The 15,866-nt window shown below is 56.8% G+C and overlaps 1 protein-coding gene across 1 annotated transcript in view; it reads right to left on the bottom strand.

Moving 5' to 3' along the window:
• The window catches only part of NOTCH3 (notch receptor 3), a 39,736-nt gene extending 23,870 nt beyond the window's left edge, over positions 1-15,866 (bottom strand). Inside the window, exons 1-19 of the mRNA XM_061421817.1 lie at positions 15,727-15,866; positions 13,044-13,122; positions 9,551-9,693; positions 9,133-9,471; positions 8,923-9,045; positions 8,612-8,845; positions 7,567-7,722; positions 7,291-7,476; positions 6,580-6,693; positions 6,233-6,346; positions 5,210-5,443; positions 4,979-5,089; positions 4,304-4,496; positions 4,076-4,227; positions 3,739-3,852; positions 2,632-2,787; positions 1,040-1,265; positions 435-636; positions 29-182 (exon numbers count right to left, since the gene is read on the bottom strand). Of these exons, the coding sequence (XP_061277801.1) occupies positions 29-182; positions 435-636; positions 1,040-1,265; positions 2,632-2,787; positions 3,739-3,852; positions 4,076-4,227; positions 4,304-4,496; positions 4,979-5,089; positions 5,210-5,443; positions 6,233-6,346; positions 6,580-6,693; positions 7,291-7,476; positions 7,567-7,722; positions 8,612-8,845; positions 8,923-9,045; positions 9,133-9,471; positions 9,551-9,693; positions 13,044-13,122; positions 15,727-15,847 (3,151 nt within the window). The 5' untranslated portion in view covers positions 15,848-15,866. The remainder of the gene's footprint in view (positions 1-28; positions 183-434; positions 637-1,039; positions 1,266-2,631; positions 2,788-3,738; positions 3,853-4,075; positions 4,228-4,303; positions 4,497-4,978; positions 5,090-5,209; positions 5,444-6,232; positions 6,347-6,579; positions 6,694-7,290; positions 7,477-7,566; positions 7,723-8,611; positions 8,846-8,922; positions 9,046-9,132; positions 9,472-9,550; positions 9,694-13,043; positions 13,123-15,726) is intronic.

Raw genomic sequence — 15,866 nt, 5'->3', positions numbered from 1 at the left:
ACACGCCCAATCACGCGCTCCCCCTCACCAATTTGGGCTGCGGCCTCTCTGCAGGGCAGGCTCCGGATGTCACATAGGCGGCCGCTCCACCCAGGGGGGCAAAGGCAGTAGAAAGAGGCCCCCGTTCGGGCACAGCGACCCCCATTCTGACAGGGCGAGCGGCTGCACCAGTCCACCAGCGTCTGTCGAGGAAGGGCAGGGTGTTCACACTCGGGGACCCCTAGAAACCCTGCCCAGCTTCTCCTCTGAGCAGGCTCCAGAACGCCTCTCCAGATTTCTCCCTCAGGATCCCTGCCAGGCCCCTCACCACAATCCCTCTGCCAACTCCTCCCCAGGATCCAGGCTGCCTTCTCAACCAACCAGGGTACCCAAAAGGCCCCTCCCCCAGAACATCCCTCTAGACTCCTCCCCAAGGCTCCAGTGACCCCGCCCACCTGGCACTGAGCGCCGGTGAAGCCGTCTGGGCAGGCGCAGTGGAAGCCAGGGTGGGCGGCAGTGCAGACGCCCCCGTGCATGCAGGGCCGCGAGAGGCAAGGGTCCGCTTCATGTTGGCAGTGTGTGCCAGTGTAGCCCGGGCGGCACAGGCAGGTGAATGAGTTCACACCATCCACGCAGGTCCCTCCATTAAAGCAGGAGCTGGAGGGAAAGGAGGGGCGCGTCTGGCCCCACCCTTCAGAGGCCCTGCCCCCTTCCTGGGCCCCTCCTGGCGGAAGTGACAAGACCCCTACCCCAAGGAGAAGCTGAGGTCCCCCAAAGGCCCTGCCCTGTCATGTCCCTTAACCCCAGTATACCAGATGCTTCAGGGCTATGTGGAAGCCACGTGGAGGCCCCCGTCCCCGTGGCCTGGCCTTGCTCCCGCAGGGACAGGGTACCTAAGGTGACCTCCCAACAGATGTCCTGCCCCTTCCCGGACACGTTCCCATCGGGCATCAGAGTCCTGAAGTGGGTGTCTAGCCGAGGACTCCTTGTCCCCGGCTCCTCGGGTCCCACGCCCCATCCGATGCCAGGGTCCTTGACTCCCAGGAGAGGCCCCACCCACCTGGGACTGCAGTCGGGGAGGTCCTGCTCGCAGTGGAAGCCGCCATAACCCGGTGGGCAGGTGCAGGTGAAGGAGGCCACGTGGTCTGTGCAGGTGCCTGAGCCGCAGGGGCTGCTCAGACACTCGTCCACGTCTCGGGCACAGCGAGGACCAGCAAAGCCAGGGAGGCAGGAGCAGGAAAAGGAGCCCACCCCATCCTGACATGAGCCACCATTCAGGCAGGGGTCTACGGTCAGAAGGGAGGAGGTCTGGTCACGCACCTCACCCCCTGACCTGGCCATGCCTTGCATAGAGGGAAATGGGGAGAAAGCCAAGCTTCATTGGGAGGGGCACACTTAGCCAGGGGAACCAAACCCTGTTCTCTCTGTGGCCTCATTCCCTCCCTTATCTGATGGAAACCTCATCTATATGTAAGGGAGGAAAGGTTTGAGAAGTTCCCAAAAGGTCCCTTTGAGCTCCCAAGTGCTAGTTGCCTGCGTGCGTGCTATGTCGCTTCAGACATATCCAAATCTGTTTGACTCTATGGACTATAGCCCACCAGGCTCCTCTGTCCATGGGATTCTCTGGGCAAGAATACTTGAGTGGGTTGTCATGCCCTCCTTCAGAGGATCACCCCCACCCAGGGATCGAACCCTCATCTCTTATGTCTCCTGCATGGGCAGGTGGGTTCTTTACCACTAGCACCACCTGGGAAACCCCAAGTACTAGTTGTATCTGCTTAATTCCTGAGCTCAGCACAGGAGGTCTCCTCCAGGCCTGGGCTAGCCAGTAGGGTGGCCACTGACCACATGTGGCTCTTGAGCACTTGACATGTGGTTGGTCCAATTTGAGATGTACTGTCAGCATAAAACAGACACCAGAGAGCAGATCGTGAAGATTCCATATGAAAAAAGAAAAAAATAATGTAAAATACCTCAATCATTTTATGTTGATTACATGCTGAAATGATAATATTTTTATGTATTAGGTTAAATAAAATATATTATTAAATTTAATATCACCTGTTATCATTTTGTTTGCTTTTTAATACAGCTATTAGAAAATAATTAATTCAAGGACTTCCCTGGTGGTCCAGAGGTTGAGACTACCTGCTCCCAGTGCAGGGGGCCTAGGTTTGATCCCTGGTAAGGGAACAAGATCCCCCATGCTGCAACTAAGATGCAGTGCAATGAAATAAATTTTTAAAAAATTAATTCAAAAATAAACAAAAAAAGATTTAAAAAATCAACTAAAAAATTTTAATTCATATGTGACTTGCATTATTTGTCTATTGAACAGTGCTCCTGGTGACTCACTAAGGGGCCTATTATCTCATAGTTTACATACAATTTTAACTTGCTTGCTGCCAGAGGCAGTTTACAGCCTTCAGAGTCAAACAGACCTGTGCTCCTAACCTAGCTCATCTCTCTACTCACTGCATTACCTTGGGCAAGTCACTTAACCTCTGTGGGGCCTCAGTTTTCATGAACAAATGCGGAAAGTAAGACAACTGTGAAGATGAAATGAAAGCACAGTGCTAGGCATACTGTAGCAACTTGATGAACATGTTCCCTAGGTCAAAATCCTCCCCCCAAGAGCTCCCTTGAACTCACTGGGGTCACAGTCATCGATGTCCTGATCACAGGAAGGGCCACTGTAGCCCTCGTGGCAGGTACAGCTGAAACTCCCTGCCAGGTTGGTGCAGGTACCATGGGGACCACAGGGTGAGGGGCTGGCACACTCATCCACATCCTGCTGACATCGTGGGCCTGGGGGTGGGGAGGGAAATAACATCCAGGATTAGCAGATGCAGGGTAGGGTCCGGGAGTACCTGGTGCTCAGGAGGAATCTTAAGACTGAGATGGATGAAGGCAAGAACAATTTGCCTCTGGGCGTTTTGCACATACTGTTCCAGAACACCCCTCTCCTTATTTCAGTGGATGAAGAATGTGATTCTGTGATTGAGGTCTGGTCCTCCAGGCTCTCCCCAAACTCTCAGCCTGAATTCTAGATTCTTAAGCCCTTATCAAACCAAAACCAGTCACTCATAAAGGAAATCAACCCTGAATATTCATTGCAAGGACTGAAGCTGAAGCCGAACCTCCAACACTTTGGCCACCTGATGCTAAGAGCCAACTCACTGGAAAAGACCCTGATGCTGGGAAGGATTGAGGGCAGACGGAGAAGGGGACAACAGAGGGTGAGATGGGAAGTTGTATGGCATCACTGACTCAATCGACGTGAATTTGAGCAAACTCCGGGAGATGGTGAAGGACAGGGAAGCCTGGCATGCTGCCCTCCATGGGGTCAAAAGAGTCAGACATGACTTAGCAACTAAACAATGAACAACACAGCCCATATCTCTTCCTCTTCTCCTGAACTGACTACACAGGCTGCAAGTGTCTGTGTCTAGCTCTGTTCCTTCCCAGAGGAAGCTCCCTTAAAAGGCAGAACCAGGGGACTTCCCTGCTGGTGTAGTGGCTAAGACTCTGTGCTTCCAATGCCGGAGGCCTGGGTTCAATCCCTGATCAGGAAACTAGATCCCACATGCTGCAACTAAGACCCAGTAAAGCCAAATAAATAATAAATAATTTACTAAAAAAAAAATTTTTTTTAAGGCAGAGCCGGTGGTGGGGGGACTCCTTCTCTGGGTCCCCAGCATCACCCAGTATAGAGCAAGTTGCAGAGGAGGTGAGGAAGAGAAGAAGCAACTGGTGTACCTTGCCAACCAGGGGTGCAGGAGCAGACAGCCATCTGGCCAGGAGCAGACTCACAGTAGCCCCCATGCTCACAGGGATTCGGGGTGCAGGGGGACAGCAGCTCACACTGATGGCCTGTAGTGGGCAGGCAGAGTGAGATAGTCTTGAGAGATTCCTTGTTGCCATCTCCCCGCAAGGTCCCCACCTTGATACCCACCTCCCAAGCTCCTGTGTAAGAGTGGGAAAGGAAAAGAAAAAAAAGGGCAAACACAGAGAAGGAAGAGAGAATGAAGCAGAAAGGAAATAAGAAGGAAGAAGGAAGGAAGAGGCCCTGGGGCGGGAAGGTGGAGACACGCACCCTGGACACCAGGGGGACAGGTGCAGCGGAAGCCCATTCCATCACTGGTGCAGGTGCCGCCTGCCCGGCAGGGATGGGATTCACAGGCATCTCGAGTGAGGCTCTGACTGCACTGAGGGCCACTCCAGCCAGGCTCACACACACAGCGGAACCTGGTGAGGGAGGCAGTCAGGGCTGGCAGGAGGGTAGGGAAGCTGTGAGGGTCAGGGATCTGGGGAGAGACCTCACCCTCCAGGCGCATCGTGGCAGACGCCATGACTGCAGGGTTCCTGGGCACAAGGATGGCTTGGGGGAAGGCAGAGTGGGGGCAGGGAGCCAGGTGGGCAGAGGCATCGGAAGCCATTTTCACCATCCACGCAGGAGGCTCCCTCGCCGCAGGGGTTGGACGCACATTCGTTGATCTCCACGTTGCAGAGGGGCCCTGGGGAGCAGGCAGGCAACCTCATCCCGGGACAAGGATAGCGGAGCCAACCAGGGAAGGGCAACTTTGCCCCATTTAGCACAGTCACACCCTTGAGCAAGGAGCATCTCATTTGCTTCATAACACATCAGCTCTTGTGCATATTAGGACAGCCACCTCCGCAACCCAGAGATACCTCGCCCCAGATCACCCTTGCCCCCAAACTTATATGAAGTCACTTTAATTTCCGCCAAGGATTGCCTTGGCCCCACTCAGAAACACCTCAATCTCTGAGTCTGAATACCTTCATGGACATACCAGGATAATCTTGAGCCAACATGGGGATACATGCCGATGAGAGAAAGCAAAAATCTCAGGGCAAAGCATGGACAATCCCTGAGGACAAGCACGTGCAAAGAGAGGGGCAAAACCCGGCCAGGAAAGATAGATGATTTCACCCTCACGCTATAAAGACCCCGTTTCCATGGCAGCCACTTGCCCACCTGTGAATCCAGGCTGGCAGACACAGTCATAGCGGTTGATGCCATCCCGGCAGACTCCAAAGGTGCAGGGGTTGCTGGCACAATCATCAGTGTTCACCTCGCAGTTCACACCTGCGGAAGGGGAACATGACTGGGATTGCCACCACCGTGACCTGCCAGAAACACCATTCCTGAACCCTCTGTGTCCCATCAGATGTACTATTCCTGTCCCAGCCCAGCTCCTGGCCCTACCTGTGGTGCCAGGAGGGCAGCGGCAGAGGTATTTGTCCACCAGGTCTAGGCATTTGCCCCCATGTCGGCAGGGCTGGCTTCGGCATTCATCCACCTGGCTCTCACAGCGCATGCCTGTATAGCCCGGGGCACAGGCACACGAGAAACTGGCGATGCCGTCCACACAGCGCCCGTGGTGGCAAGGGTCAGGCGAGCAGTCATCCACGTTGCGCTCACACACTGTGCCCTCGAAGCCTGCGGGGGACAGAGGGTCAGGCTCCACCCAATGGCCAAGGTCCTGCCCACAGCCATGGCTTCTGCCCAATCTTAACTCAGTTCTCCCTCAGGCCTGGCCCATTGAGCCAATAGGAGGCGGGCTCAGTTCAGGCTCCGCCCCTGGCTGGCCTCCAGAGGCCATCCAGCGGCCACCTCCGAGACTTGTCCCTGGCCAGGACCCTACAAGTTAAATCACACCCCTAGCGAGACCGTGCTTCCAATCCTTACACCGTCAGCCCTGATTTGCCTCTCCCTCCACTGGAGATGCAGACACATGGGAGGTTCCTGGGCTTCCCAGGTGGTTCAGTGGGTAAAGAATCCGCCTGCAATGCAGGAGAGATGAGTTCGATCCCTGGGTGGGGAAGGTCCCCTGGAGGAGAGCATGACAACCCATTCCAGTATTCTTGCCTGTAGAATCCCATGGACAGAGGAGCCTTGTGGGCTACAGTCCATTGGCTTGCAAAGAGTGGACACAACTGAAGTGACAGAGCAGGACAGTACGGGAGGTTCCTGGGGGTGGAGGGGGTCAGACGGGGTCCCTCCAATCCAGTGCGCATCTATCCTGCCAGATCCTTTGGGCCCACCCCATAGCCTTACCTCTGCTTATGTCCAGGATTGGCTCCTCCTCCTGGCTCTTTCATTGGTCCTGCTCCGGGCCTGCCTTGTGGCAGCTCTGCCCGCAACGTTCCCCCAAGCGTATTATTGGCCCTTTTCCCCCACTAGCCCTGCCTCCAGATTCCTGCAGTCTTGTCATTGGCCCGCCCTCACCCTCTGCGCAGCGGCACTCGTAGCCATCTGGCTGGTCCACGCACTTGGCTCCATTCCGGCAGGGTGTGCTGGCGCACTCATCCACATCCAGCTGGCACATGGCGCCACTGAAGCCTGGAGCGGGGAGTGTGAGATAAACAGAGACCCAAGTAGGGTCAGAGCAGTCACCCCTCACCCGTGCTGCCTGGTTTGGGTGGAAAGCCCATTTACTTTTAAAATTAACTTCAGTGTTTTTCATAAGGTGGTATCTGCTATATAGGAAGCCACTAACACGATGTTATAAGCTCCCATCCTGGAGTCTTTGCCCCAAAAGGTCTTTCTCAGGCTCCCTAGCCCAGAGTCCTCACCCGAGGGGCACGTGCAGCTGAAGCCATTGACTCTGTCCTTGCAGACCCCACCGTTAACACACGGGCTGCTCTGACACTCATCCATGTCCACCTCACAATAGGTGCCTGTGAAACCTGGAGGGATAGAGGGAGGGGGATTACGGCAATGAGGGTTTAGCTTCTGGTCTGAAGGGAGAGCAAGGGGGGACATACCCCGCTTCCCTTGAGCCTTGGCCTTGCCCCTCAACTCATCCCTACATTCAGTTTTCAGACTCAGGCTGGATCTGCATTCAGTGTGGCCCCAACTGTTTCAAGGCTTAAGAGACTCCATGTGGGCTTGTCCTTCTTCCTTCTTCAAACTATGCCTCTTTCCCAGCTCCCAGCCGAGGGCCCACCATAGCCTTGTGCCCAACCTCAATCCCACCCCAGCATCAGTGCATCTCTGTCCACAGTCTCCACTTTGACCTCCACTCCAGACCCTGCTCCTGCCCTCATGTCATTACCATCCCACAGTGCCGTCCTGAGGCCCAGACTCCACTCCCAGCCCATCTGAGGTTCTACTGACTCCACCCAACCATGCCCCCAGACTCTGCTCTGGCTCCGCCTCCACCTCATCCCAGACTTTAGTCTCTCACCCTTCCAGTTCTATCTGCTCTGGGCCCCTCTGCCTGAAGGCTTTTCTCGCCCTGCCTCCCAGCCTCAGGCCCCGCCCCAGCCACGCCCACCACACACCTGCCATGCAGATGCAGGTAAACTGGCCTATGCGGTCCAGACACGTGGCCTGGTTGCGGCAGGGCCCGGAGAGGCATTCATTTACGTCGGTCTCACAGCGCGGACCGGTGTAGCCACGGCCGCACTGGCACAGGAATGAGCCCTGTGTGTTCACACACCGGCCCAGGTGCTCACAAGGATTGGCACCTGCAAGGTGGAGTAACAGTCAGTGTGGGTGTGGGTGGCCGAGGAGCAGCCTCTCCCCTCCTTCCCTACCCTCAGACTGCGCCCCCTCACCAATGGAACACTCGTCCACGTCCTGGTCGCAAGCTCCACCTGTGAAACCCGGTGGACAGGTGCAGATGGCCCGGCCATTTACTGGGTTAGTGTCACAGATAGCATCCTCGTGACAGGGGTTGCTGACACAAGCATCGTCCAGATGACACAAAAGTCCTGGGAAAGAGTAAGTAGAAGTCAAGGGAAGACCATCCCCCAGCTCTGCCCAAAGGTCCCACATCCCTGAACATTGTAGTGTTTTGGGTTTTTTTGTTTATTTTTATTAACCAGCAGTGTATTTAGTGGGCTTCCCAAGTGGCGCTAGTGGTAAAGAATCTGCCTGCCAATGCAGGAGACATAAGAGATGCAGGTTCAATCCCTAGGTTGGGAAGATCCCCTGGAGGAGGGCATGGCAACCCACTCCAGTATTCTCTCCTGGAGAATCTCATGGACAGAGGAGCCTGGCAGGGCTGCAGTTCATAAGCAACTTAGCATGCACACCCATATTTAGTAGCTATTCTCCCCCAATCATTTATTTAAAATTTAAGCATACAGAAAAGTTTATTCATATACCCACCACCTAGATTCAACTATTGTAACTTTATTTTTTCTGAACCATTTGAAAATAAGTTGGAAATATCCACATATTGTTTTTAAAATCTGTTGACTCTTTTCATGATTCTAAGAGGGTCCTAGCATTAAGTCTTTGCCCCTGCAGTACCCTCTGCCTGACATACGCTGCCCTCTGCTCCAAGTCCCCCTCCCAAACATCTCTGATCTTTGCCACTCCCAAAAGTCCCCTCTCCTTATGAGTCACAGTTTAGCTCTCCATTCCTGTGACTTCTTCTCTGGATTGTCTGCCCTCCCAGGCCTCTCCCAGGCTTATCCTTCACCCCAAACCCAGCTTCTAGCATAAGCATTAAGCATATGCTTCATTAATTAAGAACAATATGTTTAATTATGCTTCTAGCATAGCGTAAGTCTGATTCAAGTCAGACTCCATCCTTGGCCCCACTCAACAGCCATCAACAACTCCCTGCTGCCTTCAGGGAAAAAAGTCACTCACCAGTTTTGCCCATGGGGCAGGCACAGTAAAAAGAGGCCACACGGTCGTGGCAAGTGGCCCCGTGGAAGCACACAGCCGTGGCACAGTCATCAATATTCTGACTGCAGCTCTCGCCCGTCCAGCCATTGACACACACACAACTGTGGCCACCCAGTGTGTTGAAGCAGGTGCCCCCGTTGTGGCAAGCGTTGGGCTGCAGCTGGCACTCGTCCACGTCCTCCGTACAGAACTGGCCTATGGCACACAGACGCATGAGTCCGGTTACCTGGCGCATGCCCATCCAAGGGCTTCCCTCAGGTCCCACTGCTCACCTGTCCACTCAGGAGAGCACTGGCAGTTGTAGGTGTTGACACCATCCACGCACGTCCCCCCATTTAGACACCGGTGCCCTGGACAGTCATCCACATTCACTTCACAGTTCTGGCCCTCAAACCCTAGCGTGGAGCACAAGGATGGTCACTACCAGGCAGGCTTGCTGTGCCCCCACCTCTGCTGCCTCCCCCTGGGTACAGCTCCCTCACCAGGAAGGCAGGCACAGTCATAGGTGAGGTCGCCACTCTGTCTGCAGGTGCCCCCATTACGGCACGGGGAGGGAGCACAGGGCACCGCGGGGCTCTCACACAGTGGCCCAGTGTAGCCACCTGGGCACTGGCAGCGGAAAGAGCCAGGCGTGTTGAGGCAGGTGCCACCATGGCGGCAGGGCCCGCCCATCCGGCACTCATCTACATCACTCCGGCAGCTGCGGCCCTGGTAGCCGGGTGGGCAGGAGCACAGGTAGCGGCCATCGGAGCCCACTGAGCAGCGGGCACCATGGGCACAGGGGCTGCTGAGGCAGGGGTCTGGCAGGGAGCAGTCGGGGCCTGCCGGGAACCAGAAATGGTGAGCCCAGGCCGACCACACCCTTGCCTGCCTTCAGCTCCCTTCCAGACCCTCCTTTACCTCGGAAGCCCCGGGGACAGCGGCAGGTAAACCGGGCAGTCCCTGCCACCACCGAGCTCTGGCAGACACCACGGCCAGCACAGGGGCCAGAATGGCAGGGGTCTTCCAGCTGACACCGTTCACCCACCCAGCCTGGTGGGCACCTGCAGACAGAGACGACTCAGTGGGGAAAGTCAGGGCAGAACAGCCCAGAACATAAGAGATACACACCAGACAGACCAAAAACACACAGGTAAACAAACACACACACGTATTCATCCATGCAACAGTTTCCCTGAGCATACCTACTATCTTCTTAGCAATGGGAATACAGCGTGCATGCTAAGTCACTTCAATCATGTCCAACTCTTTGCAACCCCATGGACTGGCTGGCTCCTCCATCTATGGGATTTTCCAGGCAAGAATACTGGAGCGGGTCGCCATACCCTCCTCCAGGGGATCTTCCCAACCCAGAAATTGAACCCGCACATCTCTTAAGTCTCCTGTATTGGCAAGTGGGTTCTTCACCATTAGCGCCACCTGAGAAGCCCAGCAGCAAACACAATTAAAGTGGTCCCTACCCTCTTGATGTTCATAGCCAGGTCTGCCAAAGAGAAGATATACAAATAATGAATGAATAAGCAACATGCCGGGAGTGGAGGGAAGAGTAGTTCAGGCCATGGGGACCATGAAGGATGCAGTTGGATAGAGTGGTGGCCCCAGAAAAATTATGTCCATGACCAAGAACCTGTGACTGTGACCTTATTTGGAAAAAGAAATGTAATTAATGATGTAATTAAATGATGGATGTCTAGATGAGACCATCCTGATTACCCAAGTTGGCTCTAAACTGAGTGACAACTGTCCTTACAAGGGAAAGGTGAAGACTCCTGGCCTCCAAAACTGCAAGAATACATTTCTGTTGTTTTAAACCACCCAGTTTGTGGTCATTTGTTCCACAGCCACAAGAAGCTAAAACACAGGATAAGGAGAACAGAGGGATGGGGGTGGGGAAAAGGCAACTATGTTTTCCCAGACAAAGTGAGGGAAAAAAAGAAGACTGTGTGGGAAAAGAAAATGAGGGAGGGGGCCATGAGCCTGTGTGGGGAAGAGTAGAGGAAATGGAAAATGCAAAAGGTCTCAGGCTCCAGACGACAGCCACCCAGGCGCACAAAGACGGGCAGAACCCCCAAATGTACCAGATGAGAGGGACACACGAACACGATGCACTGGGCTGGCAAATACTCAAAGACACCAACCCACAGCCTCATTCACCAATACGGACTAACTCTCACATGCCAGGCAGGAGGACCTCCACAAAGCCTCAGTTCCTTTCCTGGGGGCACAGAGACCCCTTCCTTCCTTCCGTTGCGGGGAGGTGGCCACCAATGCTTGGGCCCCCTGTTGGGGGAAGGTCCTTCAGCCTCCAGCCCCCTCCAAACCCACTAAGGCCACCCTGAGAGTGAAGGTACAGAAGGGCGCTGGTCCAGAGTGGGGTCAGAGGGAGGGACTTGGACCGGCCCCCGACGCTACCCGTCCTTCGCCTGTGTTCCTCCCTCTGGCCGGTCCCGGTCGCTTGGGGCTAAACTTAAGTAGCTGACTCAGTCCTTAGCGTCACCCACAAGATTCCCCCCACCCCAGCCCCCAGCGAAACAAGTCGGGGCACGGGCGGGTGCAGAGGGAGAACCCAGTTCCCAAACCCCCTCCCCAAAGATCCGCAAGGCAAGGACCGCCGCCAAGACTGCGCGCCGGGAGGGGGCGTGCTGCGCTGGGTGTAGAGCACGGCGGGTTGTTCCTCCCGCGACCACGCGCGCGCGCGCACGGCAGGCAGGGCGTGGCCGCGCGGCCCGCTCCCGGCGCCCCCGGCGGGTTCCCACGCTCTGTGCCCCGCGCCCCTGCCGACCGGTCGGGCTGGTTCTCCGCTGCCCGCGCCCCGCCCAGTCGCCTGGGCTTCACCGGAGACCGATGGGGGCGGGAGAGTGGGGGTGGCGGGGAGCACGGACTTGGTTTGGGGGACTGGCTGGGGAAGAGGTGATGACTAGGAGATAGAGACTAGAGATTGAGAGACTTTGAGAGTTGGAGGATCCATGGAGCGGTGACAGACTGCGGGGTCCACGAAAGGGCTTTGAAGGAAACTGGGGATGAGCGGGGGCGTGGGGAGAGGTTCCCAAGGCCCAGCTCTGGAGACTAAGCCCGGCGCTCCGCTCCGGGCGATCCGGGCTCCGGGAGGCCGCGCGGGCCGGTGATTCACCTGTCGGGGGGGCGGGGCAGTCGGGGGCGCATTCACCTGTCGGCAGCTTTCCAGGCGCGGGGTCCCAGAGCGCAGGCGCCCGGTCCCGCGACTCCGCCTCTCAGGTGAGTAGCGCCAGGTGAGGTCACACTTTCCCCCTATTCCCACCATCCCAACCCGAGGAACCCGCTCTACCAGGCTGAGACACCCCCCCACCCCCATCCAGATGAGTCAAAGTGCCTGTGCAACTTCAAAGGGTCTCTGAAGTCACCCCAGACCCACCCAGCTTGGGCTGGACACACAAGTTGCTGAATAAATGGATGCATTTAATGAATCGACCAATGGCTACTGGGTGACCTGCTATTATTAATGATGATATTATAAAAGGAACCAAGCATTTTCCCATAACCTCAGCGGTTTCTCCTTATGGCACCTATTTTCCACATCTCTACCAGTAACATTAATAAAAATACCATTTATTGAGCACTTACTGTATGCCCGACACTATGCTGATTTCACTCTTAATCTTTACAATCAACTCCATAAAGGAGAGAACTGTTATTGCCCCATTTTCCGGATGCAAAAATGAGGCTCAGAGAGCTCAAAGCACTTGCTCAAGGTTATCCCAGAGCCCAGAATTCAAATTGATCTCTGTCTGCCTCTGCTCAGCAATTCCCCAGGCCCTGCCCTGCTTTCCTAACCCTCTGCCTTTCCCTGCACTTTCCAACAACTGCATTTGGGGGGACTTTGGTCACAAATCAGGCAGAAGAACCATTATTTTATAGATCAATGAGGTTCAGAGAGGGGAAGTGACTCACTCAAGGTCACACAGAAAGTGGCAGAGCAGGGCTCCTGTGGCCCCACCACTAAATCTTGAGCTGTGGGAAGGTACAGATGCTATACCCACTACTGCCAATCCACTGTTACTAGTCCCTGAAAGTCTGTTGATTGAATAACTATCTGTCCATCAGGGGATTTACACAAGACCGCAGGCAGCAGAGAATTCTGTGTAGTTAGCATTAGTGGGCCCATTTTCCAGACCAGGACACTGAGGCTTAAAAAGTCAGACCATCAGCAACATGATGTGGGATTTGAACCCCAGCCAGGCAGACTCTAGAGCCTCTACTCTTAGCTCTGCTCCACTCAAAGGGGAAACAAGAGGTTGCCCAAGCTACACACTTGAAGGAAGTGGTGGAAGCATCTATGGTGAACACAGAGGCAGGGGGAGAAGACAGACCGCCTCCCCACACAGGGCCCACTGATGGCTCAGAGCCAGGCACTCACAGGCAGGCAGCCTCCCGGGAGGGCAGCTGGGTGCAGCGACCTCCGTTCGCACACGGGCTTCCGTCCAGGCAAGGGGGGGCTGGGTGGGGGTGAAGGAAGGTGGGGGTATCAGGCCGGCGCCCAGGAACCCCAGCCTAGATTGAGACTCCGTCCTTTGCTCCCTCAGGCAACAGCTGCACCAGGCTGGGGGCGTCTCTACGAGTGCAGGGAGCCCCCCCACTCACAGTTCCCACGGCCCCCCGCCCCGGCCCCAGCTGTTGGGGCTGCAGCTGTCACTGCCAACTCGGGCCCTGGGAACCACAAGGCAGGGGCAGGCAGGAGGAGGGGCCGACTTGTGCCAGATGTGGGGGCTCAGAAGCTGCCACAAGGGGGGACAGGAAGTGGGGGTGCTGCAAGGGTTGAAGGGAGGTCTGGGACTGTGTACCCAGATCCCAGGGTTGTGGAGGGGGCAGGAGTGGGGAGTCCTGGGGCCCCAGGTCTTCCTTCTGTTGATGCTGGGCATCTACTCCAACAGGGCAGGCCTGCATGCTAGTTCTGGGGAGAGATGCCAGGGCATGAACGAACGCCGTGCGCAGCCAGCAACTGGGTGTTACAGGGACGGAGTCTGTGTTAAGGGAGGGGCAGCTGGCACAGCTGACCTGTCCAGCATCCTCACCCTTAAGGACTGTGTCTCTCTGCAGTGTGGCACAGTCTAACTGTCCTGTCGGATGGGTCAGGGGTGTGGCGGGGTGTGAGTTAGTGGGCCCTTGTGTGAGCCAGCAGGTGTGGGGCCGCTTGTGCATGTGTGCTTGTGTGTGCAAGTAGGGGAGAAAGAAAGGGAGAGGAAGAAGATGAGAAAAACAGACAGACATAAAAGAAGGAAGCTAGAAGCAGACAGACACAGAGAGGAGATCAAGAAGGACAGAGACAGAGTTTAAAAAAAGAGAGAGAGAGAATGAGATAAACTGGACATGTGAATGCATTAAACATGGCTTCTGTCCCCTTCAAGGCACAAGCAGCCAGGACACTATTACCCAGACAGGAGCCCAGGCGTGTTTGTGAACTCATTCTGGGGGCCACATGACACGAGCCATGGGCCTTGCTGAGCAGTGGGCCCTGTGGGCCCTGTGTGTGTCTGCATGGCCTGCATGGATGTAGAGATGTTTGTAGGCTGAAACTTGTTGTGTGTCCATGTATGTGAACTATGTATCTGGGTATATAGCTGTGTGCTGTGTGTGACTTGTGTGTGCATGGGTATGTCTGGGTATGGGTTGGATGTGCCCCTATACCTGCATGTGTCAGCTGGGTGTAGGCATATCCTTGCATCTGTCTATATGCATCTGAGTGTGTGCAGACAGTGAGTGTGAGGCCTTGGGCTGGTGGTGCAGGGTATGTATGAACATGTGTGATTGTATGAGCACGTGTGAGCTGTGAACGTCTGTGTCTTGTGTGAGCTGGGTGTGCACGTGTGCGGGTGTACCCTATGTGTGTGTGTGCACGCACATACACATCTGCATCTCCACATGTGTGATCCAAGATTGTGTGTCCTGTGAGTGTGTGACAGGCCATGTGTGCCTGCCGGCTGGCCTCTGGGGGCAGCTGCTCCTGCCCACTCCTGCCCCATCTGCCCGGCCAGGGCTGGGCTGGGCTGGGCTGGGGAGGCCTGTTTCCTCCCCACCCCTCCCTGGGCTGAGCCCCACAGCGGCGTCCAGAGACCCAGGGCCAGGGCCACTGGGCTCGCGTCCCTCCCCTGCTGGCCAGGCCTCCCTTGGCTGGGGGTGCGCCCCAGCAGCCCCGGTCCGGCCCCGCTGCCGTCCCCGCTTTGTCTGGCAAAGAAAGCGCGAGGCTGCCGGGGGGGAGGGGGTGTCTAGACGGCGCGGCCATTGTCCCAGGCGGGGGAGGGGAAGAGTGGGGAGGGGGAGGGGCGGGGGGCTCCCCGGGCCCGCTGGGGAGGGGGTCGGGCTGCTGGGAGGGGGCGCTGGAGCGGGAGAGGAGCACGTGGGCTCGCGCCCCAAGCCCTCCCCTCCCTTCCCCAGGCGGGGAGAGGGTCCCGGGACGCCGTCCGGTCCAAGCAGCCGGGGGAGGGAGCGGGGCCGCGGGCGGGGGAAGGGGCGCTGGCGCCTCTATGGCTCCAGCTCTGGCTCCGGTTCCGGGTCTTGCCGCGCTCCGGCCTGGGAAGTTTTCTCCGAGTTCAGAGCTCCCAGAACTTCGCGCCCCCTCCGGCCCGCAGCCCTGCCAGACCTGCCCCGGGTGTGTGCATGGGGAGGGGGAGCTTTTATGCGAGGGGTCCCCGACCTGGGGATACTTGGATTTCAATCGTGACCTTCCCAGGGCTCTAGACAGGCATGGTTGGTGAGAGAGCCCCAGATTCTTGGTTACCCCCCTACTCGCCCGCTAATCTTGATCCGCTCACCTCCAGCTCCCAGTCCCGGGCTCCAGGGTCCCTTTATTCCCAGCCCACATCTCTCCCGGGCCACAGTTCCCCCGGTCTCTGGGGTCCTGCCTCGCCCCCACTCTCAATTCGGAGTCCCTGCCCCCGGCTCCTGCGCTCCCTGCCCCTGCGCTCTGGTCCCTGATTCCCAGGGACCGCCCCACCCCCCCGCCACCCCTCATCAAGTCCCAGACTCGGGGAGGCCTTGCACTCCATTCTTCCCCTTCCCCCACCCACTCACCCCATCCCGCCCTCAGGGTCCCGGCCCCTCACCTGCAGCCCCCGGCCCCGCTAGCAGCAGCAATAAGGGCAGCGTCCGCACGGACGGCAGGGGTGGCGGCGGCGACATCGGGCGACGGCGGCGGGGGCGGCGGCCCCGGGGCCCCGGCCCCATGGCGGCCGGCCGCGACCCT

The sequence above is a fragment of the Bos javanicus genome, chromosome 7 (genome assembly GCF_032452875.1).
Source record: "Bos javanicus breed banteng chromosome 7, ARS-OSU_banteng_1.0, whole genome shotgun sequence".
Taxonomy (NCBI): Eukaryota; Metazoa; Chordata; class Mammalia; order Artiodactyla; family Bovidae; genus Bos; species Bos javanicus.
Note: the sequence above shows the minus strand (reverse complement) of the source record. Positions and strands in the feature narration are given on the sequence as shown.